At 44.1% G+C, this 25092-nt stretch overlaps 2 protein-coding genes across 5 annotated transcripts in view; one reads left to right on the top strand and one right to left on the bottom strand.

Annotated features, from left to right (window-relative positions):
- LOC133750638 (S-adenosyl-L-methionine-dependent tRNA 4-demethylwyosine synthase TYW1) overlaps positions 1 to 14271 on the bottom strand; it is a 221777-nt gene extending 207506 nt beyond the window's left edge. For 3 of the 4 annotated variants that reach the window (XM_062180247.1, XM_062180248.1, XM_062180249.1), the window contains exons 1-6: positions 14103 to 14271; positions 12918 to 13048; positions 10993 to 11130; positions 7161 to 7262; positions 5217 to 5411; positions 3137 to 3424 (exon numbers count right to left, since the gene is read on the bottom strand). In XM_062180247.1, coding sequence (XP_062036231.1) covers positions 3137 to 3424; positions 5217 to 5411; positions 7161 to 7262; positions 10993 to 11130; positions 12918 to 13048; positions 14103 to 14106 — 858 coding nt within the window. In that variant the 5' untranslated portion in view covers positions 14107 to 14271. The remainder of the gene's footprint in view (positions 1 to 3136; positions 3425 to 5216; positions 5412 to 7160; positions 7263 to 10992; positions 11131 to 12917; positions 13049 to 14102) is intronic. The other variant, XM_062180246.1, reaches the window with a different exon arrangement.
- Positions 14272 to 15078: 807 nt separating this feature from the next.
- SBDS (SBDS ribosome maturation factor) lies at positions 15079 to 21915 on the top strand. The gene is made up of 5 exons (XM_062180035.1): positions 15079 to 15418; positions 16019 to 16148; positions 16970 to 17170; positions 19673 to 19837; positions 21089 to 21915. Exons 1-5 carry the CDS (start codon positions 15291 to 15293, stop codon positions 21215 to 21217), a joined length of 753 nt encoding a protein of 250 aa, XP_062036019.1. The 5' UTR covers positions 15079 to 15290; the 3' UTR covers positions 21218 to 21915.
- The last annotated feature ends 3177 nt before the right edge of the window (positions 21916 to 25092 follow it).

Below are 25092 nucleotides of genomic sequence, written 5' to 3'. Positions count from 1 at the left end.
AAGTCACTGATCCTTAGGGAAATGCAGACCAAAACCACAATTAGACACCACTTCACACTAACTAGGACAGCCAGCATTTTTAAAAAAGAAAGTAAGTGTGGGTGAGAGTGTGGAGAAATTGGGGCCCTTATACATCACTGCTGGGAATGCAAAACGGTACACCCACTGCAGTAAACAATTTGGCAGTTCCTTAAATGATTTTTTTTAAGTTAAACATAGAATTACCACATGCCAGCAACTCAACTCTTAAAAGTATACACCCAAAAGAATTGAGAATGGTCCACAAATAAATACTTGTATACAAATGTCCATAGTAGCACTATTCATTATAGCCAAAAGGTGGAAACAATGAAAATGTCCTGCAATGGATGAATGGGTCAACAAGATTTGGTCCATACAAACCCTAAAATGCTACTCAACCACAAGGACTAACAACAGGGCAGCGTTGTGGTGTAGCTGGTTAAGGCACCATCTGAGACACCAGCATTCCATATGTGTGCTGGTTCGAGCCCCAGCTGCTCTGCTTCCAATCCTGGTCCCTGCTAACACCCTTCTGAAGGCAATGACACCCAAGTGGAAGACCAGGATGGAGTTTCAGGCTCCTGGAGTCAGCCTGGTGCAGCCCTGGCCATTGTAGCTATCTGGGGAATGAACCAGCAGACAGATCATCTCCCTGTCTGTCTCTACCCTTTTCCTCTGTAACTGTGCTCTTCAAATAATTAAATCTGGAAAAAAAAAAAAAAGAAAGAAAGAAAGAAAAGTGCTACACATGGATGAACCTTACAAACATTGCTATGTTAATTATAGGAAGCCAAACAAAGGTCATACATCACATTTCTACATTTGTACAAAATAAGAATACATAAATCCATAGAAACAGAAAGCAAATTAGGGGCCGGTGCTGTGACACATCGGGTAAAGCTACTGCCTGCCTTGCCAACATCCCATATGGGCGCCAGTTTGACTCCCAACTGCTTCACTTCTGATCCAGCTCTCTGCTATGGTCTTGGAAAGCAGTAGAAGATGGCCCAAGTCCTTGGGCCCCTGCACCCATGTGGGAGATCCAGAGGAAGTTCCTGGCTCCTGGCTTCAGATTGGCTCAGCTCCAGCCATTTCGGCCAACTGGGGAGTGAACCAGCAGATGGAAGAGTTTTCTCTTTTGCTGCCTCTCCTCTGTGTAACTCTTTCAAATAAATAAATCTTTAAAAAAAAGAAAGAAAGAAAGGAAGGAAGGAAGGAAGGAAGATTAGATGGGAGGGGAGTGGGGAGTGACTGCTTGATGTTTTCAGAAGACAAAAAGGATTGAGAACTTCATATTTATAGTGGTTGCACCAAACTGGGCATGTAAGTAGTAAAATGGTTAATTTGGGGGCATAATGTAGCACAGTGGGTTAAGCTATTGCTTGCAACAGAGTGCCAGTTTGAACTTTGGCTGCTCTACTTCCAATCCAGCTCCCTGCTGGTGCATCTGGGAAGGCAACAGAAGATGGCTCAGGTGCTTGGACCCCTGCCACCCCTAGATGAGTTCCTAGCTCCTGACTTCAGCCTGGACCAGTTCTGGCTGTTGATGACATTTTGAGAGTGACCAGCAGATGGGAAATCTCTGTCTCTATCTGCCTGCTTCTCTTTCTCCACCCCCTTCTCCCTCTGACACTCTGCCTTTCAAATAAATAAATAAATGGTTAATTTGATGTTACATGAATTTTCCTTAATAAAAAAAGTTCTTAAAAATTTTATGCATTGATTAGCAGATGAAAGAAAAATACTGGCTGGGAAAATCAGAAAAATGAAATCAGTGGCTAGAACATGTGGAAAAATGGAAAACATTTCGTTTTTACTTGCTTTTAGCATTTGTTTAAACATAGGTGATCCCCATGTCTATGCACCTATGGGAATAACCTATTAGATAGGCAGACATTAATGGCACAGCAGAGAGAGAGAAAGGTGCTCAACAAAGGAAACAAGTCATTAATTCCAGAGCTTAGACAGACAGCAGTCTTGGACAGGAACCTGATGCTTGATTTTCTGAGACAGAAATGATGACGAAAAGTATAGAATTGGGAAGACTATGAGAGAGTTCTATTCTGATGGCTTCAGATGAGACTTGGGGAAAGGGATAGGGAGAAAAATTATATGAAACAGTCATGCTGGACAGTGAGAAAGGGAAATGCATGAGACTGGTCAGCAGCTCTGAGCACACACCTGAGCCTGCAGTCATGAACCTGTGAACAAACAGCAGGCAGCAGGCCTGGGGAGGGCAGACAGTAGGTTTCACTCGGGCTGGGGTTTTAGCCACTAGGATTAGAAAAGTGAGTAAGAGGCAAGGCAACTGAAGATGGTAAGAGTATAAAATAATCTAAACTGGGTTTAAGTGGGGATGCAAAATAAGCAGTTTCCACTAACCACTGAAAAATGTATAAAATCAAATGGGATCCAAAGACTTAAATTGAGGCCTTGGTGTGGATCACAGTAAGGGTCACAGGGACTTGAAATTCAGATGTGACCATGGAAGGGAGAGACCAAAGTCAATGAAGAAAATGACTGGCAGAGGTGTGAAGGCCAGGCAGCCATCAGTCCAGAGTGCTGGACAGACCATCTCCACCGATGGCTTAGCCATAAAAAATAGGGATAGGAACATGGGAGGAGAGAAAGAGAGCAAGTCAAAATTTAAGGTTGATCCTGAACGACACAAGTGACCAGGTGGCCAAAAGTTAGCAGCTATGAAGACGGCGACAGTGACAGAGCCTGAAGACATGAGCTTCAACGGAACCGGTGTATCTGAAGAAACAGCAATGTTAAGAATGCGAGGGGAGAAAGAGATGCACCTAGGAAGGCTTGCAGCCTGCAGCTGGAGAGGCCAGTGGTCCTTTAGGCCAGGAGGGCCTGGAGACACGAGTCCAGCCCAGGACATATTTATCTCCTCTGAGCCTTGGTGTCTAGCCTGCAAGATGCGGTAAAACTCAACCTGCCTCGAATAAAGAGATGTGGGCAAGCATTCAGCACAAAGTGGCTTAGCTCTCTCTGAAACTCACTCCATGAGCATCAGCCCTTCCTCTAACCAGAAGCCAGTGGAACAGTTTCTCTGGGCAGAAGTCAAGTGCAGCTCTGGAGACCCAGGCTGACTCAGGCCGCATACCTCAGGGCCTCTGTGGTGCGCTTCATCCTGAGTGTGAGGCCCTGGCTCCACTTCCTCCGAGCCACGCTGTTTGGACTCGCATTTGCCTTTCTTGCAGTTGCCACCACAGGACCTCTTCTCTCCTTGACACAGTGCACGCAGCCGGGAGATGAACTTGGCCTTCCATGCCCTGAAGTCGGCTTCGATGCTGCCATGTTTGCTTTTAGCCACGTTGCCGTCGCCCTCCCCTCGCGTCAGCACGCGATGAGCACCGAGCTTCCAGAGCCACCGATCAACATTTTTGCCAACCTGCAAGAGAAAGACGTGGATCCTCTCAATCAGGTTCTCAGACAGTTCTGCGGAAAACCAAGGCTGTCCTGGGGCCCTGGGCAGGAGCTGCTGTCCCGGAAGCAGGAACTGTCAGCAAAAAAGGCTTCAAACCCTCAAATCCCAGTTTCCACCCAAAGGCCTTCGTTTTATAGATTCTGGTATTCTGCTAAGATTTCTTTAAATAAAGGCACAATCCAACCCCTTTTATGGGTCAAAAGCCGAAAAGATTTTTTTGAAATTTGACTCTGAAATCTGCTACTCTAAATCATGCTCACAAGCAAAATACTCATTACCAAAATAAAAAGTTCCAAAAAAAATGTAACAAAGCCCATGGGGCCAAAGCATATTGAGTAAAAAAAGTACAAATATAATCAATTTGGCAAGACTCAGGATCTTGAAAATTCAAATATTTATTTCATTGTGATTAGAAGCAGTCAAGCTGAGCCACAGAGGTTATCAGGAAACATAACTAAAGAGTTCAAAACCTTAACAGGCTTCCTGAATAACAGAGCATTAAACAAAATATTTACACAACAATTTTCTATTTTTATGCTAATTCTTTTTAAATTATGGAGGAGGGGGAAAGACTTCTTTATCTGATTAATACAAAAGGCAGTGAAGGAGAGACACAGAGAGTTCCCTTCCCCTGGTTCACTCCCAAATACTGTCTCCCATGTGGGAGGGTGGCAGGGCCTAAGCACCAAGCCATCTTCTGTGGCCCTCCCAGACACACTAGCAGGGGGGAACACAAGGGACCCAAACCGGTGCTCCCGCATGGGATGCTGGTGTTACAAGTGAAGGCCTAACCTGCATCACACCTAGGGCCCCAATATGCTTACCTCGGCACAAAAAATACAGCATTTTTATAATATGCATTTTTTTCATGAGCCTTTTGAAGACCCTTCAGATGTATAAAGTTGAAAAACTTTTGGGGCCGGCACTGTGGCGCAGCAGGTTAACGCCCTGGCCTGAAGTGCCGGCTTCCCGTATGGGTGCCAGTTCCAGACCCGGCTGCTCCACTTCCAATCTAGCTCTCTGCTATGGCCTGGGAAAGCAGAAGAAAATGGCCCAAGTCTTTGGGCCCCTGCACCCGTGTGGGAAACCTGGAGGAAGCTCCTGGCTTCAGATCAGCACAGCTCTGGCTGTTGCGGCCAATTGAGGAGTGAACCAGCAGAAGGAAGACCCCTCTCTCTCTCTCTCTCTCTCTCTGACTCTCCTCTCTCTGTGTAACTCTGACTTTTGAATAAATAAATAAATCTTAAAAAACAAACAACTTTTTCCACCATAATGAATTTATCTTTAAATTCTACTTCGCACAAATTATTATTATTATTTTTTATTTGCTTTCATTTTATTTGAGAAACAGAGTGTCAGAGGGATATCTACCATCTGCTGGCTCACCCCCTAAATGGTCCCAATAGCCAGGCCACCTAGGTGGCAAGGACCCAAGTAGTTGACCAACTACCAGCTGTCTCCCAGGCTACATATTAGCAGGAAGCTGAATAACAAAGTGGAAAAGCCAGGACTCAAATCATAGGCTCTATTATGGGATGTGGGTGTCCCAAGAGGCAGCTTAACCACTGCACCAAACACCTGCCCCCATTTTCCACAAACTTTCTAAAGTGTTTTCTTGTAAGCAGCAATTTACAATTATAGATAACCCAAGAAATTTATCATTTAGTGCCCAAGTTTGTAGATTATTTCACTCATATGTGTGAGGTGTTTTATTGATTAAAAAAGATCTTATCCCTATAATTCAATATGCACGTACCTTGTTAAAGTGGTTTGAATAGGCAGAATTTCCCAGACCGAACACCGCGTATCTCATCCCCTTTAGGTAAGTTTTGTCAAACCGGAAATCACTGGCTGCCTCCTCTAACCACTTGCAGAACCACTCTGCGCTCTCAGGCGGCCGGCCATCCGTATATGTAGCAAGCAGGAAAGCACAGACAGTTTTACTAGTGACCTAGCCGAGAAAGAACACATTTCAGACAGTCAAGCTACAGATGACCTCACTGATGAAAATTCCTTCTCAAAATGCTGGCACTCATGTCATAGTAACCTTTAAAGACAAAGGGCCTGTTCTAAACATTATTTGTTTCAATGGTGGAAGAAAATACAACAAGGACACCTTGATAGGGGAGAAAACCCAGTTCCTTATACACCTCATTCCTCAGACCTCATTCCTCATACAGGGAACAGGAATTACAAATCAGTTAAGAAAAACAGATCGTGGCCGGCGCCGTGGCTCAACAGGCTAATCCTCCGCCTTGCGGCGCCGGCACACCGGGTTCTAGTCCCGGTCGGGGCACCGATCCTGTCCCGGTTGCCCCTCTTCCTGGCCAGCTCTCTGCTGTGGCTAGGGAGTGCAGTGGAGGATGGCCCAAGTCCTTGGGTCCTGCACCCCATGGGAGACCAGGATAAGCACCTGGCTCCTGCCATCGGAACAGCGCGGTGCGCCGGCCGCAGCGCGCCACCGCGGCGGCCATTAGAGGGTGAACCAACGGCAAAAGGAAGACCTTTCTCTCTGTGTCTCTCTCTCTCACTGTCCACTCTGCCTGTCCAAAAAAAAAAAGAAAAAGAAAAACAGATCGCCTACAACTTGCCTACAACCATAAAACGTTTAAATGCAAAGTAAACCGGTGGCACCATCATCTCCAAAGGAAGGAAATAAGATAGACTGCGTGGAGGATTTCACCTGCTTGAAGGTGTCTTAACAGTTCCAAGTCAGGAGGCAAGTTACAGCCAACTGACTTGTAATTAAGGATCAAAGTTTACTAATAACTTTGCACAACTCGTTTAGAGTAGATCCAAGCTCACTTATTTGTCCTGCAGTGTTTTCTTGGGGGATAAATTAATGGATGTGTGCAGGCCATGTCTGACTTGCTGTCTGGTTTTTAAATAAAGTTTTATTGAAATACAGCCACGTTCATTCATTTACAGCTACTTTGTGCCTTGATGGTGGAACTGAGTGGCAGCAAGGCCCACAATGCTTAAGACACTAATCACCAGGACCTTTATGCAGAAGTCTGTCAACCCCTACTGTTTCTCCAATTTTAGCTGCACCAGAACCACCTGGAACACTTGTGAACCCTTCAAAACCTGCATTTCTAACAAGTAGAACAGATGCTGACATCACTGGTTTAGGGCCCACACTTTGAGAACCATGGCTTTAAGGCAAAAATCCCCTACCTGGGTATGACTGGAAGAGGTGAAGGGAAAAGAAATTAAACCCTCATGGACATCAAGTAATGCGCTGAGGTCACACAGCTAATAAGAGATTGTTCAAATTCCAAATCCATACTCTTTCTGCCCATGACCTTCAGATGGCATACTCAAGGTCCAGGTGCACAGCACACTGCCATCAATGATGACCTTCCTATTGATTATAAGATTCAAAGTGTGTGTGTGTGTGTGCACCTGCATGTGCGTGGGGCAGGCACAGTGGGAGCAGGGGTACTTTACTCCACCCAAGCATTCCCAGTACTACCCCTGCCCCAGGAGACTCTAACTTATCAGGAGGACAGGACTCATAGCATGCTGGAATCAGTGTACAACACACATTCAACGTTTCTCATTCACACCTAACACTCAACCCACTGAAATCACATGGCATGAAATCAGATTGATTCTAAAGATCCTATTTATCCCAGGAGACAGGAGGTCAATTACATGGGACAATGCTGATCGAAGAAATAATAGACCCGTTACTAACCTCTTCTGCCAGGTGATCATCTGGATCATATTCTTTCAGATTAATAGCTTCCACCGGCAAGTCTAGGGAGGTTACTGCTTCAGCAAGATTCGTTGCAAATCCCTAAGAGGAAAACAAAACTCAAGCAAAGTCCTGGACAAGACAAATAAGCAAAACACAGCCCTCATTTACCCAGTTAGCCGCAGAATGTGACAGTCCTCGTGAAGAACTTTTCCTGGGGCTCATATTTATCATCATGAGCTCAAACCCTGTTCTCACTTTGGCCATTTTCTCAAGCACCATGAGAGAAACCCATTACTTAATCTGACAAGGCTCATTCTGGAAGGGGTACGCAGGACTAAGTCTACGTTACTTTCTTCACATTCCAGCTGCTTTACTCCACTAGAATCAATATGCAGTATAAAAAGCAACAGTGATGAGTGAAAAGAATAGGAAAAATAAACAGGAACAGGTTGATGGATATGCAAAAGCCCTAAGGGAGAGTTCTTATTCAGACATCTGACAGATACAAGGGAGAGGCTTGAGGCTTGGAGTCAGCCACCACAAGAGAGGGAAGGGAATAAGGGGAAAACAAGAACCAATTAGCTGACAATTTGTATATGGGACAAGAGCACACAGAAGTCTACAGAGTCTATACAACATTTACAGTTTATCCCCAGGCAAAACACCTGCCAGTTCTCCCCAAAACAAATGAACAAATAAACAAATGTCTGGGGACAGCTGAAACTTCTGGGCAGATGTTGGCACTCCAGAAAAACACTATACTCTCTTCTGCTTCGTGGTCCAACACCTGACTCGCGGTATCCCTGCCCGGGCTTTTAGTCGAAACTAATTCATTCACTGGGCAGCTACATACCAGTCTCGTTTCTGGGCTGTACGACACAATGATTAGCGAGACAAAGTCCCTGCCCTCAAGAAGTTTAAGTTCTAATGGATAAAGAATAAACATAGAAATGAGAAATTCAGGGTATACCAGATGTGATGGGTGCAATGGAGGGAAATAAATCCAAACCAGTGTAGGGGCAAGGGTGTTATTTATTTAACATCTGACAATCAGAACAAGTGCATGTACTAAACAATAAATATTTGGTCTTTGTCCCCAGCCCAGAACTTCTGAAGCCCTTGAAATTTATTGTTTCTTACATGCTAGTGAGATGACTTTCCAGGGAGGGACGTTCTGTAGTTTCGGGATGGGGGCTGGACAGCAGAAAAACCAACCACATTTAGAAGTTCAATTCAGCCCCCTTCATCCAACCTCTGGGGAGGGGATAGGGGGATAGAGATTGAGCTTAATATCAAATAGCCAACGATGTAATCGATCATGCCAACAGAATGAAACCTCCAGAGAAAAAACTGGTGAATACAATGATGTGCTGGGGAGAAGGCACGGAAATTCTGTGCACATGTCCATACTTTGCCTTCTGCCTTTCATCCATCTGACTGTTCCTGAGTTGTATTTTTTATAATAAGCACATAAACATAAATCAAACAACATACCCAATTCTGTGAGCCACTCGATCAAATCATTGGACCCGGGGAGGAGGTTGGGAAGCAGGGACCTATAACCAGTGTCTGAAGAAAGGTCAACCTCATGGAATATACCCTTCAGCCTGTGCAGTCTGATGGTGACTTGGTAGTTAGCAGCAGAGATGGAGAAGTTGGAGAGGGAAAAGGACAAGTATTTGGGATCAGAAACTGTAGTAGATCTCAAAAATAAAATAAGATTTGAGCCAAATCTGAAGAAGTGAGGCACCTAGCTAGGTGGTTATCCCAAGCAGAACCCAAAGGAGCAAACACATTTGGCAAAGAAGTTTACAAAAGGATGCAAGCGATGAGGTACTAGGAAAGGTAGCAGGGACCCACATGTGCAGGGCTCTTGGCTATCACAAGGACCTTGGCAGGTTCATCTGGGTGCAGAGGTCATTGTAGGGTTTCCAGAGAGGACAACATGAGTTCACCCAAGTTTCAAAGAGTCACTCGGGTGGGTAGGGTGAATGTACTGGATTCAGGGGAGGGCTGAGCTGTACTGAATCAAGGAAGCCAGTGGGGAGATGACTGCTGTAACCTGGACAAGACAGGATGGTGGCCTGGCGGTCAGAGTGGTGAGCAGTGATTGCAATCTGGATCTTTTCTGAAAGGAGAACAGGGTGTGCGGACAGACTGGATGGATGGATGTTGTAAGCAAAAGAAGTCAGGGCTGAGTGCCAGGGCCCCGCAGGTTAAGATGCTGCTTCCCACACTGGCATCCCATAACAGACTGCTGGTTTGAATCCTGGCTACTCTGCTTCTCATCCAGCTGCCTGCTAATGTGCCTGGGAAAGCAGCGGAAGATGGCCCAAGTCCTCCAAAGAACCTCTGAAACCGTGAGCCAAAATAAACCTTTTCTGTTTATAAAGTTATCTTTTCTCTCTTTGTAAAATTTATCTATTTAAGAGGCAGAGCATCAGAAAGAAAAGAGACAGAGACAGAGACAGAGAGAGAGAGAGAGAGAGAGATCTTCAATGCACTGGTTTGCATCCCAAATGGCTGCAACAGCTAGGGGTGGGTCAAGCCAAAGTCAGGACCCCAGAACTCCATTCAGGACTCCCACACGGGTGGCAGGGAGCCATCATCTGCTGCCTCCAAGGATGTGTAAGCAGGAAGCTGGGACTCAAGCCAGCACTCAGACACGGGATGCGGGCAGCCTAATCTGCTGCACCACACACCTACACCAGCCTTTGAGAAGCAAACAGGAAAAGGACACTGTTTTAGATGCTCAGAGTGCTTTCTGACTTTCTTCAGGTTTCTGTCTTTATTGCTTACAGGTGAACCTGCACCAGAGAACAAAAAACACTTAGAAGTATTACTCTATACAATATCCACAAGAGGGCAGTAGAACTCTCCTTGGTAATATACACAAATGACGGTTCCTGAATTTTGTTTTTAAATAATTCATTTTCATGCCAGCCTTACTTCGAATCTTTTCCTAGAAAGTACTAAACAGCTGTGACCTTCGTAACTGAGAAGCTGGCAGTATTTAGATACAATTAGATAATCAGAAGTTTCTTTTAGCTAGACACCTGCAGTGTGTATCTAATGTCAGCTTCTAACACTTTTATTAACACTATTAGAAGTCAGAACACATTTCAGTAAATTGATGTGTAAAGTTGTGAAAGCCGGGGCCCACTGTAGACACTGCTGCTGCTGTTCTCTGCTCACCATCCTCAACTCCACACACAGGAATTAATAATGGAATTCTCTCCAACCTGCGAGGCAGAATAAGCTTCAGAACAAAGGCCCCTCATGCCAGTGATCACTGGACACCAACAACCAGCTGTAATTGGGCACAGATTTGAAACTCGGGACTGAGTTGTGGCACAGTGGTTAAACCAGCTCTTGGGATGACAGCATCCCATACGGGAGTGCTCGGAGTCCGGGCTACTCGGCTTCCATTCCTGCCTCCTGTTAATGTGCCTGGGAAGGCAGTGTATTATGGCCTAAGTGCTTGGGCCCCTGCCACCCATATGGGAGACACAGATGCAGTTCCAGGAACCTAGCTTTGGCCTAGCCCAGCCCTGACTATTGTGGCTATCTGGGTAGTGAACAAGTAGATGGAAGGTGTCTGTCTGTCTGTCTCTCTCTCTCTCCCTGTCACTCTGCCTTTCCTGTAAGTAAATAAGTCTTAAAAAAAAAAAAGAAACTCACTAGCCCAGAAGGAAGAATGTGAATAATGGAAAAGCGAGGGAGACTAAAGACTGGATGACTAATTCAGCTCACAGCCAAAGGATGTTATTTCAGGAACTTTCTGAAAATGTCAGGAAATCAAAGGGAAAGCAGCATATCAAGGTCTTACCTTTGCAGTACCAGTCTGGGAACCATAGAAAATCTTCACTCCAGACACAAAGATTTCCCTCTTCTGAAGGGAAATGTAACCATTTGTCATCAATTCCTGGTTTGCTTTTGAAATGGATTTCACCTGTGAGTTCTTGGCCTTGAAGAGAAAGGATTATACACAATCCATTCAAGTCTAAAAATTGTTTTCCAAGTTCAGAAAAGATAAAAATCAGCACAGAAACCAATCCACTTTCTCATCCTCTCCATCTTGCTGCTTGTGCTCCTCAACTATTAACCCCTTAGTAGAATGAAGGCCTTAAAAGACAGAAGGCAACTTTTTAAAGCCTACAGTGGCAGCCATTCCCTCCAGGGTAAAGCAGTCATTCTTCAGTATCCACAGAGGATTAGTTCCAGGACCCACTGAGGAAGCCCAAGTCCACAGAGGCTCCAGCCTTTACATAAAATGGCTTAGCATTCGTATGTAACCCACACACATCCTGCTATACAATTTAACCCACCTCTAGGTTACTTATAATAACTAATATATAAATGCTATGTAACTAGTTGTTATGCCTTATTGCTTAGGTGCAGGGGTGGGGAGTCTTTTTTCGGCCAAGGGCCATCTGAGTAGTCATAATATCATTTGGGGTCACACAAAATTATCAATTTAAAAATTAGACTGGTAGGGGCCAGCGCTGTAGTGCACTAGGTTAATCTTCCACCTGCTGCGCTGGCATCCCATATGGGCGCCGGTTCTAGTCTCAGTTGCTCCTCTTCCAATCCAGCTCTCTGCTGTGCCCGGGAGGGCAGTGGAGGATGGCCCAAGTGCTTGGGCCCTGCACCCACATGGGAGACCAGGAAGAAGTTCCTGGTGCAGCTGCGGCCATTTCGGGGGTGAACCAACGGAAGGAAGACCTTTCTCTCTGTCTCTCTCTCTCACTGTCTGTAATTCTACCTGTCAAATAAATAAATAAAACCTTTAAAAAAAAATTAGCCTGCTATAGATTTATTGAATCTCGAATCCTGCTGTGGTTGCCTTGACAAGACCAGATCAAATAAATTTTGCAGGGCCTTTAACATCCCTTGGGCTAGATGTCCCCCACCTCTGGAATAATGGCAAGAAAAAGTCTGCACATAATCAATTCAGAAGCAAAAGCTTTTTCTGGTATTTTCGAAACAGAGCCAGTGGAATCCATGGATGCAGTATCTGTGGAGGCAGAGCATGGCCGTCCTTTCATCTTCAGTTTTATAACAGCAGGGCCTTATTTTCCGATCCTTACTCAGTAAAAAGAGAACTACACCTTAAAGGCATAAAACAGATTTGTTTTCCTAACGAAGTAAAAATTCCTCATTACAAAAATCTTCCTAGATCTGAAGAATGAAACAGCCACAGCGCACCAAAGAAAAAGTAAATCATTTCGTCTATAACAACTTAGTCTCTAAAAACTTAAAGAAATGTTCTTGGGCAATTAAAATGTTTAGAGACCAAACAAAAAAGTGAGGGGAAGTCCTATGTTTTTCTGTTTTCCCAAAAGCCTTAGAAAATATGCACTGTAAATTCCCCATAGAACCTGATGCTTAAATAACCCTCTATTAAAAAAATAACTCCTCGGGGCCAGTGCTCTGGTGTAGAGGGGTAAGGCCGCCGCCTGCAGTGCCGGCATCCCATATGGGTGTTGGTTTGAGTCCCGGCTGCTCCAGTTCTGATCCAGCTCTCTGCCATAACCTGGTTAAGAAGCAGAGGATGGCCCAAGTCCTTGTGCCCCTGAATCTGCGTGGGTGACCTGGAGGAAGCTCCCGGCTTCTGGCTTTAGATCGGCACTGCTCTGGCCGTTGTGGCCAATTGGGAAGTGAACCAGCAGATGGAATCAGAGAACTCTCTCCCTCTCAGACTTTCAAATAAATAAATAAATTAAAAAAAAAAAAAAAAACACCTCCTCTTACCTGTTTCTTGATGACAATCTGGACACAAATCCAAAGGCTAATGCCAAAGGCAAAGCCCCAGTAAATGTAAAACCTGTTTATCCATAATGATAGTAAAGATGAGGAAAGGCCCCACGCATCCAAAGGAGGATCTAAAATTATAATGACATGTACATGTAATGTTACTTAAAGCTACCTATACAAAGATTCCCATCCCTGATTTAAGAATAAAAAAATTCATACACAAAAAGCCAGCTACCAAAGAAATCTATAGACAGTTCTAAAATAAATGGGGGCCAGCATTGTAGCATAGGGGGTTAAGCTACCACCTACAACAACGGCCTGGTTGGAACGTAGGTTGCTCCGTTTCTGATCCAGCTCCCTGCTAATATGCATGGAAAACAGGAGAGGTTGGCCCAATGCTTGGGCCCCTGCCAGGAGACCCAATGAGGCTCCTGGCTTTAGCCTGGCCCAGCACCTGCTCTTTGTGGCCATTTGGGGAAGGAACCAGGAGACGAAGAATCTCTCTTTCTCTCAAGTCTCACCCTCTGCCTTATAACTCTGCCTTTCAACTAAATAAATAAATTTTTACAAAACGCTAGCAAAATTAATACACCGATAGTGCTAACTAGAAAAGCATGATATATCATTGTACCTTCCTTTGGGTACAATCACTTGGAACCGAGAACATAAAGTGAAAACAGCAAGTGGGAGTGAGTTAATTTTGTTTTGTTACGCTTGCTCCATAAAAAAAAAACAAAACAAAAAAAATACAAAAAAAAAAAAAAAAAAAACCTCAGCACAGTAGTAAAAGCAGGCATTTTTAAAGACCTAAGTAACTGGCTCGCACCTGACCTCACGCCCCAGTGTTTGAAGTAAGACACCCAAGAGCCTGGCCTCAACTCTTGAACCTCGGGCACTTTCAAAAGCTGAAGTCTGACACTGAGGGTTTACAGGTGCCGCTCCACCCCGGGAAGGTCCCCAAGTCCCCGGCACGCGGGTCAGCGGGGCCGAGTCCTCCGCTTACTTGGTTGGAAGCACAGCTTCCTTCTCACCACCCCCACCCCGCTCTCAGGTGGTAAAGCCGGGTCAAAAGCTGGGCTCAGCCCTCCTCTGCTCCCGGCGGGGGCCGTCCCGAGCAACAGTCTTTGAGGCACTTCGTCCCTCCCCTCCTGCCCCACGACTCGAGTCCGCCATGGCCCTTACCCATTCTCCTCGGAGTCCCAGCCTACTACCTCGAACCTGGAAAGCCTAATGGCCAGCGCGGGTCCCAGGAGACAGCCCCGAGATACGTCTCAGTATTAGCTGTGCCCCGAACCGCAAAGCTGGGGGCAGCCATGCCACTCTCGGGCCCGTCCGGATTGGCTAAGAAGTCTAAGGGGGTGGGTTCAGAAAAAGCCGCGGTCCTCCGAGAGGAAAGCAGAGCGCTCCCGGCACTTCTCTGATTGGCCCAGAGAGGAAATGGGCGGGCCGAGCGGAAGCACTGCCCAAAGCTCTGGGCAAGAAAGCAAGAAGCCTGTCGGCCTGCTCGGATTGGCTCAGAGTGCAAAGGGGCGGATCTAGTGAGAAGCGCAATCAGGACATGAGTGGCATGAGTGAAAAAAAAAAAAAAAAAAAAAAGAATGGGGAGGGTGAGCGGAAGGAAAGTCAGAAATCCACCAAATGTAGTTTGTGGTTTCGTTTGGAATCAGAGCAAACCAACTGTGAAAGTGCATTTTTAAGGAAAAATTCGAGTATGAACTGGATTTTAGATATTGAAGAATTATGGTTAATCTCGAAGGGTATGCCTGTCAAAGATATAGACAAGTATTTAATGCTGAAACTATGTTCTGATTTATTTAAAGCACTCCAACAAAAAATGAAGGGGAATAAAGCAGGAATGGCAAAGTGTTGATGACTGTAGGCACAAGACGGGCCATTACACTTTTTTCTCTATTATAGCAAAAATTTTCCATAAAAAAGGTTAAAATGGGTATGGACCCTGAACTCCCACGGAACTAAGCGTCGCCAGGGCAGGGTTTTCACTCGGTCACTGAACATCAGGCACCGGAAGCTTGTCAGGGCTCTTCAACGCAAAGGGGACGTAAATTACGTCTAGAAAGAGCGACTCCCTTTTCGGTCGCGCAAAGATGTCGTAAAACGCACAATGCGCAGGCGTCGTTGCTCACTTTTCCTCGCCCAGCTAACTCACCCACCACCTGACGCCTGCGCAGTAAGTCAGCTGGGCGGCTTGTAGCTGTCTCTGGGGCCGCGTTAGTCACAGCTGCCTGGATTCCGAGGTCGTTAGTGTGTCACGAGCCGCCGGGTCGTTACAGCGAGGCGCCGGGGGCCGCTCAGGCCGGGTGGCGCGGCTCCGCCCTGGTTCGCCAGACCCGAGGTCTGTGAGCAGCCACAATGTCGATCTTCACCCCCACCAACCAGATCCGCCTGACCAATGTGGCCGTGGTACGGATGAAGCGCGCCGGGAAGCGCTTCGAGATCGCCTGCTACAAAAACAAGGTCGTCGGCTGGCGGAGTGGCGTGTGAGTGACTCCTGGCGGGATCCGGTGGCCGCAGAGGCCACCACTTTGCCTCTGGTCCAGCGGCGAGAGTGGGCGCAGCTGGCGGCTCGGGGCGGGGGAGGGAATGGAAAACTTGATCTTTGCAGTGAGGGTGGGAAGTGACAGCGGTCTGTCCGGCGTTTGAGCTCCTTGTTTTTGTTGGATCGGCTCGGATTGAGTTGGTGGCGTGGGGCTTCGTTTTGCTGGTGTCGTACACGCTACAACCCCCCGCCCCCAGTTGTGATTTTTTTTTTTTCCTGGGGTGGTCTGGCCTTGCACTTACGCTGGCAGTTGTGGTATCTGCTGTCACAGACCCCAGGAAGCCGGGTGGTTTCTCGGAAGTGCGCAGTCGCCTCACTGCTGCCATCTCGGGGCGGGTATTCGGTACCCGCAGCCTGCCCCAACCCCGCCCTGGAGTGTCGGACTCCAGTCCCAGGAGCAAATTGGAAATGGAACTGCCGCTCCGAGTTTAGATGCTGAGCGCTCTTGCAGATTATGTGGTGGCCGTGAACGGATGTCGGTGCGAAGGGATGTCCAGGCTGCAGGTGTGTTCACGCTGGGCTTTCTTTTCCTGCCCTCAAGGGAGAAAGACCTTGATGAAGTTCTGCAGACCCACTCAGTGTTTGTAAATGTTTCTAAGGGTCAGGTTGCGAAGAAGGATGATCTCATCAGCGCGTTCGGAACTGATGACCAAACTGAAATCTGTAAACAGGTGGGTTCAGCCAGCTTGCCCTGTGACCCTCAGCTTTGTTTGTAGCAAAAGCTCCTGTAAGTGTGTTAAAGTGTGTTTTTTGGGGGAGCAGAAACTGTTACCATGCAATAATGTAGGCTACACAGTATCATTTTTATTTGTAATTTTCAAAAAGATTCATTTATTTAAAAGGCAGAGTTAGAGAGAGGGAGAGAGAGTGCTTCCACCTGCTGGTTCACTCTCCAAGTGGCTCCTTCTGGTCCTGGCTTAGCCAGGCCAAAGCCAGGAGGCTGGAACTCCATCCAGGTCTCCCATGTGGGTACAGGGGCCTAAGCACTTGGGCCACCTTCCACTACTTTCCCCGGGCACATTAGCAGGGAGCTGGATTGGAAGTGGAGCAGCCAGGACTCAAAATGGTGCCCCAATAAGGAATGCTGGCGTCACAGGTGGTGGCTTAACCCTAATATGACATGCCATAACACAAGCCCCGGCAACATCACTTTCAATGACAGTACAGTTTTTTTTTTTTTTTTTTGCCAGAAGCTACAAAAATTGAATCTTCTCTAAAATATCTAAAAATTGAATTTCAGATGTGTCATCTGTTAGGCCCTTTGCTGACATTGTGTTTTCCCTTCTACTGTTCTTCTGTAGGTGAAATTTAGGAATGGAACATAACCCAGCAGTGCATCCTTTAGGTGAAGCCCAGATCACTCCTTGCATATCAGTAGTTGGAGAGGATGGAGGTTAATTTTCTCCTCAGTTACTGATTCTTGGGGTTAACAAATAGAGTATAATAAAGAAGGATTGCTTTCTTAAATGTGTTTTTTGTTTGTTTGTTTTAGATCTTGACTAAAGGAGAGCTTCAAGTGTCAGACAAGGAACGGCACACACAGCTGGAGCAGATGTTTAGGGATATTGCCACTATTGTAGCAGACAAATGTGTGAACCCTGAAACAAAGAGACCATACACTGTTATCCTTATAGAGAGAGCCATGAAAGACATCCATTATTCAGTCAAAACCAACAAGAGCACAAAACAGCAGGTGAGTGGGCTTTAATGTCCTCAAAACATATCCCTAGAAATGAATGCTCCTTGAAGAAATCATTAAAGTAATGGGTCTGCCTGGAAGCATATGGGTTTTTTCATGTTATTTTTTCATGGAGGTGTGGGGATGAGAGGGGAAGGAATGGGGGTTGTGAAGAAGAATGTAGGATTTTTTTTTTCCTTAATGAAATACAAATATACATTGGACTTTTTCTATCCAAATCGAACCGTTAAGGGCCGGCGCCGTGGCTTAACAGGCTAATCCTCCGCCTTGCGGCGCCGGCACACCAGGTTCTAGTCCCGGTTGGGGCGCCGGATTCTATCCCGGTTGCCCCTCTTCCAGGCCAGCTCTCTGCTATGGCCCGGGAAGGCAGTGGAGGATGGCCCAAGTCCTTCGGCCCTGCACCCGCACGGGAGACCAGGAGAAGCACCTGGCTCTTGGCTTTGGATCAGCATGATGCGCCGGCCGCAGCGGCCATTGGAGGGTGAACCAACGGCAAAAAGGAAGACCTTTCTCTCTGTTTCTCTCACTATCCACTCTGCCTGTCAAAAAAAAAAAAAAAAGAAAAAGAAAAAACTTGGATGTTTCAAGGGATCATTGTGACCCCTCTTTTATGCACATATAATTCACATATCATAAGATCCTCCTTTTAATGTATATAATTCAGTGGTCTATTCACACATCTTTGGAACCTTCCCTGCTACCTAATTTGAGGAATTTTCATCACCCTGGGAAGAAATCCTATATCTGTTAGCAGTCACTCCCTATATCTCTTTTCCCACAAGCACTTCCTACAACTGCTAATGTACTGTCTGTCTCTGTGGACTTGTATGAAAATGGAATCATGTGACATGTGGCCTTTTCAGGGTTCATCCGTGTCATGGCATGAGTCAGTACTGTTTCTTCTTACACATAAGTAATTTTGTGGAACTACCACATTGTGTTTATGCATCCATCAGGTGACAGACATTGGGTTGTTCTCACTTTTTAGCCATTACAAATAATGCTGTTAAATTTGTTGAAAGTTTTTGTATAATCATGTTTGCATTTCTGTATAACTGGGAATGGAATTGCTGGGTCATAGGATAACTAATATTTAAACTTTTGTGAAACTTCCAAACTGTTTTTCCAAAGCAGCTGCACCATTTTTGATTTCTACCAAATTCTCCACATCCTCTACAGTTCTGGTGGTGTCTTATCTCAGTTTGATTTGCATTCCCCTAATTTGAGCAAATTATTGTGTGTTTACTCATGCTTTGCCTATTTTGGGAAAAATTTCTAATCAGACTACTTGCCCATTTCTTTTTTTTTTTTTTTAACTTTTATTTAATGAATATAAATTTCCAAAGTACAGCTTATGGATTACAATGGCTTCCCCCCTCCCATAACTTCCCTCCCACCCGCAACCCTCCCCTTTCCCACTCGCTCTCCCCTTCCATTCACATCAAGATTCATTTTCAATTCTCTTTATATACAAAAGATCAGTTTAGTATATATTAAGTAAAGATTTCAACAGTTTGCACCCACATAGCAACACAAGTGAAAAAATACTGTTGGAGTACTAGTTATAGCATTAAATAACAGTGTACAGCACATTAAAGACAGAGATCCTACATGATATTTTTTAAAAATTAATTAATTTTCTATGCCATTTCCAATTTAACACCAGGTTTTTTTTTTTTTCATTTCCAATTATCTTTATATACAGAAGATCGATTCTGTATATACTTAGTAAAGATTTCATCAGTTTGCATCCACACAGAAACACAAAGTGTAAAAATACTGTTTCAGTACTAGTTATAGCATCACTGCACATTAGACAACACATTAAGGACAGATCCCACATGAGATGTAAGTACACAGTGACTCCTGTTGCTGACTTAACAATTTGACACTCTTGTTCATGGCGTCAGTAATCTCCCTAGGCTCTAGTCATGAGTTCCCAGGGCTATGGAAGCCTTTAGAGTTCGCTGACTTTGATCTTATTCCGATAGGGTCATAGTCAAAGTGGAAGTTCTCTCCTCTCTTCGGTGAAAGGTACCTCCATCTTTGATGGCCCCGTTCTTTCCACTGGGATCTCACTCGCAGAGATCTTTGATTTAGGTCTTCTTCTTCTTCTTTTTTTTTTTTTCCCATGGTATCTTGGCTTTCCATGCCTACAATACTCTCATGATTGCTCATTTCTTAATTGATTATCTTTTCATTCTTGACTTGTAGGTGTTCTTTTTTCTGGATATTAGTCCTTTATGAAGTAGGCTTGCATAGATTTTCTCTCATTCTGTGAGTTTTTTTTTTTAATTTTCTTGATTTTTTTAAGCACAGAAGTTAAATTTTGAGTCCATTTTTTTTTGTGGTTGCTTACATTCTTTGTGTCACAGCTATGAAACCACTGCTTACTCCATCTTGATGGAAACTGCCCTGTTTTTGAATACCTCATGGAATAACGCAGCAGCAGAAGGCAAGAAGTTGCAGGCATTGTCAGTTATGTCTTTACCACAGGCTTTGGAAGTGATAAAGCAGCTGAAGGAGAAGATGAAGATAGAACGTGCCCACATGAGACTGCGGTTCAGCCTTCCAGTGAATGAGGGGAAGAAGCTGAAAGAAAAGCTCAAGCCGCTAATCAAGGTTGTAGAGAGTGAAGACTACGGCCAGCAGTTAGAAATGGTGAGACGGGAACATTCTTAATGCCTTGCTTTGTGTTACCAAAACAGCATATTTTCTAGTCATAAACATGTTAGGAAACATTTAGAAGTCATGGATAGTAAGATATTTAACCTAGATATGTAGCCTGGAATTAGGATAACATGTCAAGGTTTGAGTAGTTAGGTACACTTAGGGTTTTTTGTTTGTTGGTGTGTGTGTGTGTGTTTCATGATTCATGATAAAGTTATTTTGCTCATGTCTATTTTAGATGAGAAAAAAATTTTTTTTTATTTTTGTTAAAGATTTATTTTATTTATTTGAAAGACAGAATTACAGAGAGAGGTAGAGCCAGAGAGAGAGAGGTCTTCCATCCACTGGTTCACTCTCCAAATGGCCACAGGTCTTCCATCCACTGGTTCACTCGCCAAATGACCACAACGGCCAGAGCTGAGCTGATATGAAGCCAGGAACCTGGAGCTGCTCCTGGGTCTCCCACATGGATGCAGGGTCCCAAGGACTTGGGCCATCTTCTACTGCTTTCCCAGGCCATAGCAGAGAGCTGGATCAGATGTGGAGCAGATGGGAATCTCACCAGCGCCCAGGCCTTTAATGCACTGTGCCATAGTGCTGGCCCCAAAACATATATGTTTTATTGAGTCTTTTCCAGACTTTACATGTGGTTTCTGATAGGTCTTCAAGTTCCTTTTTCTGCTTTACATATGGAGGAGATTTTGCTGAACTATAAATTTACACAAGGACACACCAGCATTTGACCAAGTGCTTAAGACACCCAAGTCTCACATCAGAGTACCTGAGTTTGATTGCTGGTTCCAGCCTGTTGCAGTCCCTGAGAGGCAGCAAGTGCTTGGGTTCCTGCCACCTATGCGGGGAAACCTGCATTGAGTTCCTGGCTCCCAGCTTCTGCTCAGCCTTGGCCATTGCAGGCATATGGGGAATAAACCAGCAGATGGGATGTCTGTCTAACCACCTCAAATAAAAATAAAATTTAATGTGAAATTCCAGTATGCAAAGGGCCATAGTCCAGCCCCTTCTCTTTACAGTGGAGGAACCTAGAGAAGTCTTTAGAGAAGGAGATTAATGCCTTGTCTCAGGGCAGAGGCAGAACTAGAACCCAAGCTGCTGCCCTGTCCATCACACTGTACGACTGCAGTGTTAGAGGTATTTAGAAAGCATTGTGTGAAAGGAAGTTAAAGTTGAGTTTGCTGTTTTGTGTTATCATCATGTGGCAAACAACTGTGCTCAACATTTCAGGTGTGTCTCATTGACCCAGGCTGCTTCCGAGAAATTGATGAGCTAATAAAAAAGGAAACAAAAGGCAAAGGTTCTTTGGAAGTGCTCAGTTTGAAAGACGTGGAAGAAGGAGATGAGAAGTTTGAATGACATCAGTCTCTTCAGCTATGAAACACTACTACAAATGTTCTTGTTTCTAACAGCACTGTCTTATTTCTATGATCTGCCAAAAACTTCCTCCAACTATAAGTATTCGACATTTTCCATCCTGATGTTAAATGTATACATAAAAAGACTTTCCTATCCAAGTATAATAATATGGGAATGATTTAATTTTAATTATAAATCAGGGTTTTGGCAAAAATGAAAAACCCAAAATACAAAGTCCAGAGTAGCATTTTATTGCTAGACTGGCAGTGATGTATCATTTCTTTAAAACTTTCCAAATGAAAGTTTCTTGAGGCAACACTTGTGGATAAAATGTTAAATTTTGTAAATTATAGTTAGATTTTTTTGGGGGGGATGTGTCCTATAACAGAGAATTTGCTAAAAAAAGAAACTATATAATGTCTTATTTCTCTGTAATAAAATGTGTGTATAGGGCAAACTGTATTGTGGCCTAACATAAAGCCTGGATGGTGGCTTCCTGATTATATGAAGATAGATATATAATGATTGCAGAATTTAGATAGTTTTCATTGAATGTGCTGCCATAACTTGGGTTTACTCTTGGTAATAAATAAATTAAAAGATAACTAGTCATTTATTTCTAATTCTTAAAGTTTATAATACATATTAATGTAGCAAAAATTATATGTAATTAATAAAACCACTCTTATTTTTATTAAGCTTGTGTTTCTAGATAGCGTCTGAACTCCCTTCCTCTTCTCTGCCTTTGTTTTCATTTGGATTGGGATGATGTTAGGGGAACTAAGTAAGTGCGTAGAACAGGACCTGTTCCAATACACACCTGATAGATCATAAGTCTTATTTGGGATATAATTGAATATTTTAGTATTTAAACACTTAAATGGACATGGTACATGTTTTTAAAAACTCTGCTTATCAAAAGAGATACACTCTAGAGTATAAATGTATAAATTATAAGTTTACTCAAAATAAACAAATATAAATTTTGTGGACAGCAGTTGTTATTTTAACTGAAAACAGAGTTCTTCACCAGGACCTGATTGGTTCTATGAGCACAAAGAATTCCCTGCAAATTTAAGTTCTCATAACTGTCCCATTTATTTTAAAGCAAGTTATGAAACAAACATTTTTTCTTGTGTTAGAAGAAATATTCTTGTTTTATAACATGGTAATGAGCACGTTTCTGTTGACACTGAAATTGGGCTACTATTTTGATGGCAATCCTTAAGAAGAATGCTCATGGGGTGGTCACTGCGGTACAGCAGGTTAAGCTACTGCTTTGATCACCCACATCCCATATAGGAATGCCAGTTTGAGTCTTGGCTATCTGCTTCCTGTCTCACTCCTTGCTAATGTGCTTGGGAAGCAGTGAGTGATGGCTCAAGTGCTTGGGCCCCTGCCACCTGCATGGAAGACCAGGATGGAGTTTCTGGCTTCCGGCCTCATTCTGGCCCATTCCCCACAGTTGTGACTATTTCAGGAGTAAACCAAAGATAGAAGATTTTGCTGTTACTCTGCTTTTTAAATACATGTATAAATACTCTTAGGTAATTTTTTTCAAGAGTATGCTCACAGCTTTAATTTCAGTTACAGAGTTTGTTGTATAAAGATGATCAAAACCTCAAGATCTAAGATTTTAGCTAATTTTTGCTTTATTTCCAGTTTAAGGACTGGCAGTGATGTTTGAGGTTAAAAGAGCCATTACTAGAAAGGTCGGTAGCCACACTGAGTAGGAAAAAATAACAAGAAATACAACATTGCATTAAATGTTTCTGAGGGGGCCAGTGCTGTGGCTCCAGCTGCTGTACTTCTTATCCAGCTTTCTGCTGTGGCCTGGGAAAGCAGTAGAAGATGGCCCAAGTCCTTGGGCCCCTGCACCTGCGTGGGAGACCCGGAAGAGGCTCCTGGCTCCTGGCTCCTGGCTTCGGATTGGCGCAGCTCTGGCCATTGCAGCCAATTGGGGAGTGAACCATTGGATGGAAGACTGACTCTCTCTCTCTCTCTCTGCCTCTCCTCTCTTTGTATAACTCTGACTTTCAAATAAATAATTTTTAAAAAAATGTTTGAGTATTCCTCTCTTCTAAAAATCTTAGATCACATCTTGCCTCTGAACCAGTAATATTTTCTCTTTATCCTATGTTAATCTCATTAGTTGAAGTAGTTAAAAAATTTAGTTCTTGATCATCTTCCCTGCACCATGGCTATAATGGATTATTTTAAGGATTGGTTTATTTTGCTTTTTCAATGCAAGTTACTAATGTGTACCTTTAGTCCAGAATGACGCTTCAGAATTCTTTATATTTTAGCACCAACCTGTGAAGCATCCCCTGTACCCTATACTCAAATTGTTGGAACCTCATACCACAGAGAAATTCCCCTCCAAGGCTTTGATTCATCCAATTTTGGGTCTTAATATAGTTGCTTAAATATGTGTTCCATGTGAGACTGTGATGAGCTCTTTCAGAGCAAGGGACTTAGCCATGCACAAGTGTCCCACATGGGTTGCACCTGTGCATGTGAAATAAATGTAACATAAAAAGCACATGCTATCTCCATGAGGGCCCACACATTAGGAGAAAGGTTGATGAGAACTCTCTGCCTGATGACTTTTCCAAATCCACCTTTAAACCTGGAAGAAATTTTGTCATCTAAGTCTAAACTTCCCACCCTCCATATACACGGGATTTTTTAAGCTGCCTGCTACCCTCAAGACCATGTCATAAGATTCCCTCGTTAGTTGGTAGGTAGTAATGAGGTTTACTTTATGTTTTTTTTGGCCTGCTCTTTCATTACTGTATTCTAGGTATCTGAAAATGCTTTTCTCCTGCTGTAGTTTGCCACTAGCAGCATTCCGTGACAGATGATGAAGGCCGTGGTTTCTCATCTTGGTTTTCATGTCCCTGTGTCAAAAAACAACCAATTGGAGCTTCTCCAAACAGGAAAGGGATAACACTTGAAGTGAAACTTTCACAACCCTCAGAACAGCAGGACTCAGAGGCAAACAGGCTGTTATTGACCTCAGCCAGGAAAGGGTCTGGCACTAACTGGCCATGATAGAGAACAAATCTGCTTACGAACATGAGCCACCAACCTGGCATCACAGGGCAGACACCTACAGGTGTCGATTGCCAGAAAGCTGCGTCTCACAGGGGCTACTGCAAGGTGCATTTTAGTGCCTCACAGCCAGAAGTTTGGGATCTACAATGGTTCCTCATGCTCCCAAGCAACACTGTGAATTGTCAATCCTCAATCCCCCAAATCCATATTCTTGACAATACTTTCAAGGTTTATGAGAGTAATAACAAGGATTTTATGTGTGTATGTTTGTATATATGTGTGTATCTATTTATAGGTACATATTGTATGTATATATATGTAAATGTAGATATAAATTATGCACGTGTATATATTGTGCATACATGTGTAGGTACATCTGTACATGCATGTATGTGAATGGATATGTGTGTGAGGATACATGTGTGTGTACATGTGTGTATATGTAATATTTAGAAAAATAGCAGCACAGACATCTCCCTCACTCTCAATTGTCAAAATCATGGTAGTTGGGTAAGTGTGTAGCACAGCAGTTTAACCACTACTTGGAATGCCTACAGTCTATACAGAGTCTCATTACTGCTTCTGATCCAATTTCTAGCTAATGCACACCCTGAGAGGCAATAGATGATGGCTCAAGTACTTGAGTCCCTGCCCCAATTTGGGAGACCCAGGTAGGGTTCCTGGCGCCTGGTTTTGGCCTGATCCTGCCCCAGATGTTGCAGGTATTTGAAAAATCTCTCTCTCTCTCTCTATCTTGAAGTAAAATTGAAAAATTTATAGTATTAGTTGACATAAAGGACCTGAAAGAAAGTGTGGAT

The sequence above is a fragment of the Lepus europaeus genome, chromosome 21 (assembly GCF_033115175.1).
Source record: "Lepus europaeus isolate LE1 chromosome 21, mLepTim1.pri, whole genome shotgun sequence".
In the NCBI taxonomy this organism is placed as follows: domain Eukaryota; kingdom Metazoa; phylum Chordata; class Mammalia; order Lagomorpha; family Leporidae; genus Lepus; species Lepus europaeus.
This window is presented reverse-complemented; position numbering and strand designations above follow the sequence as displayed.

What these genes read in the sequence shown, in the direction of transcription:
- SBDS (XM_062180035.1), top strand. Translation starts at nt 15,291, where the DNA reads ATGTCGATCTTCACCCCCACCAACCAGATCCGCCTGACCAATGTGGCC. An exon ending in AAACTGAAATCTGTAAACAG is followed by an intron (nt 16,149 to 16,969) that starts GTGGGTTCAGCC and finishes TGTTTGTTTTAG; the next exon opens with ATCTTGACTAAAGGAGAGCT. An exon ending in ACGGCCAGCAGTTAGAAATG is followed by an intron (nt 19,838 to 21,088) that starts GTGAGACGGGAA and finishes TCAACATTTCAG; the next exon opens with GTGTGTCTCATTGACCCAGG.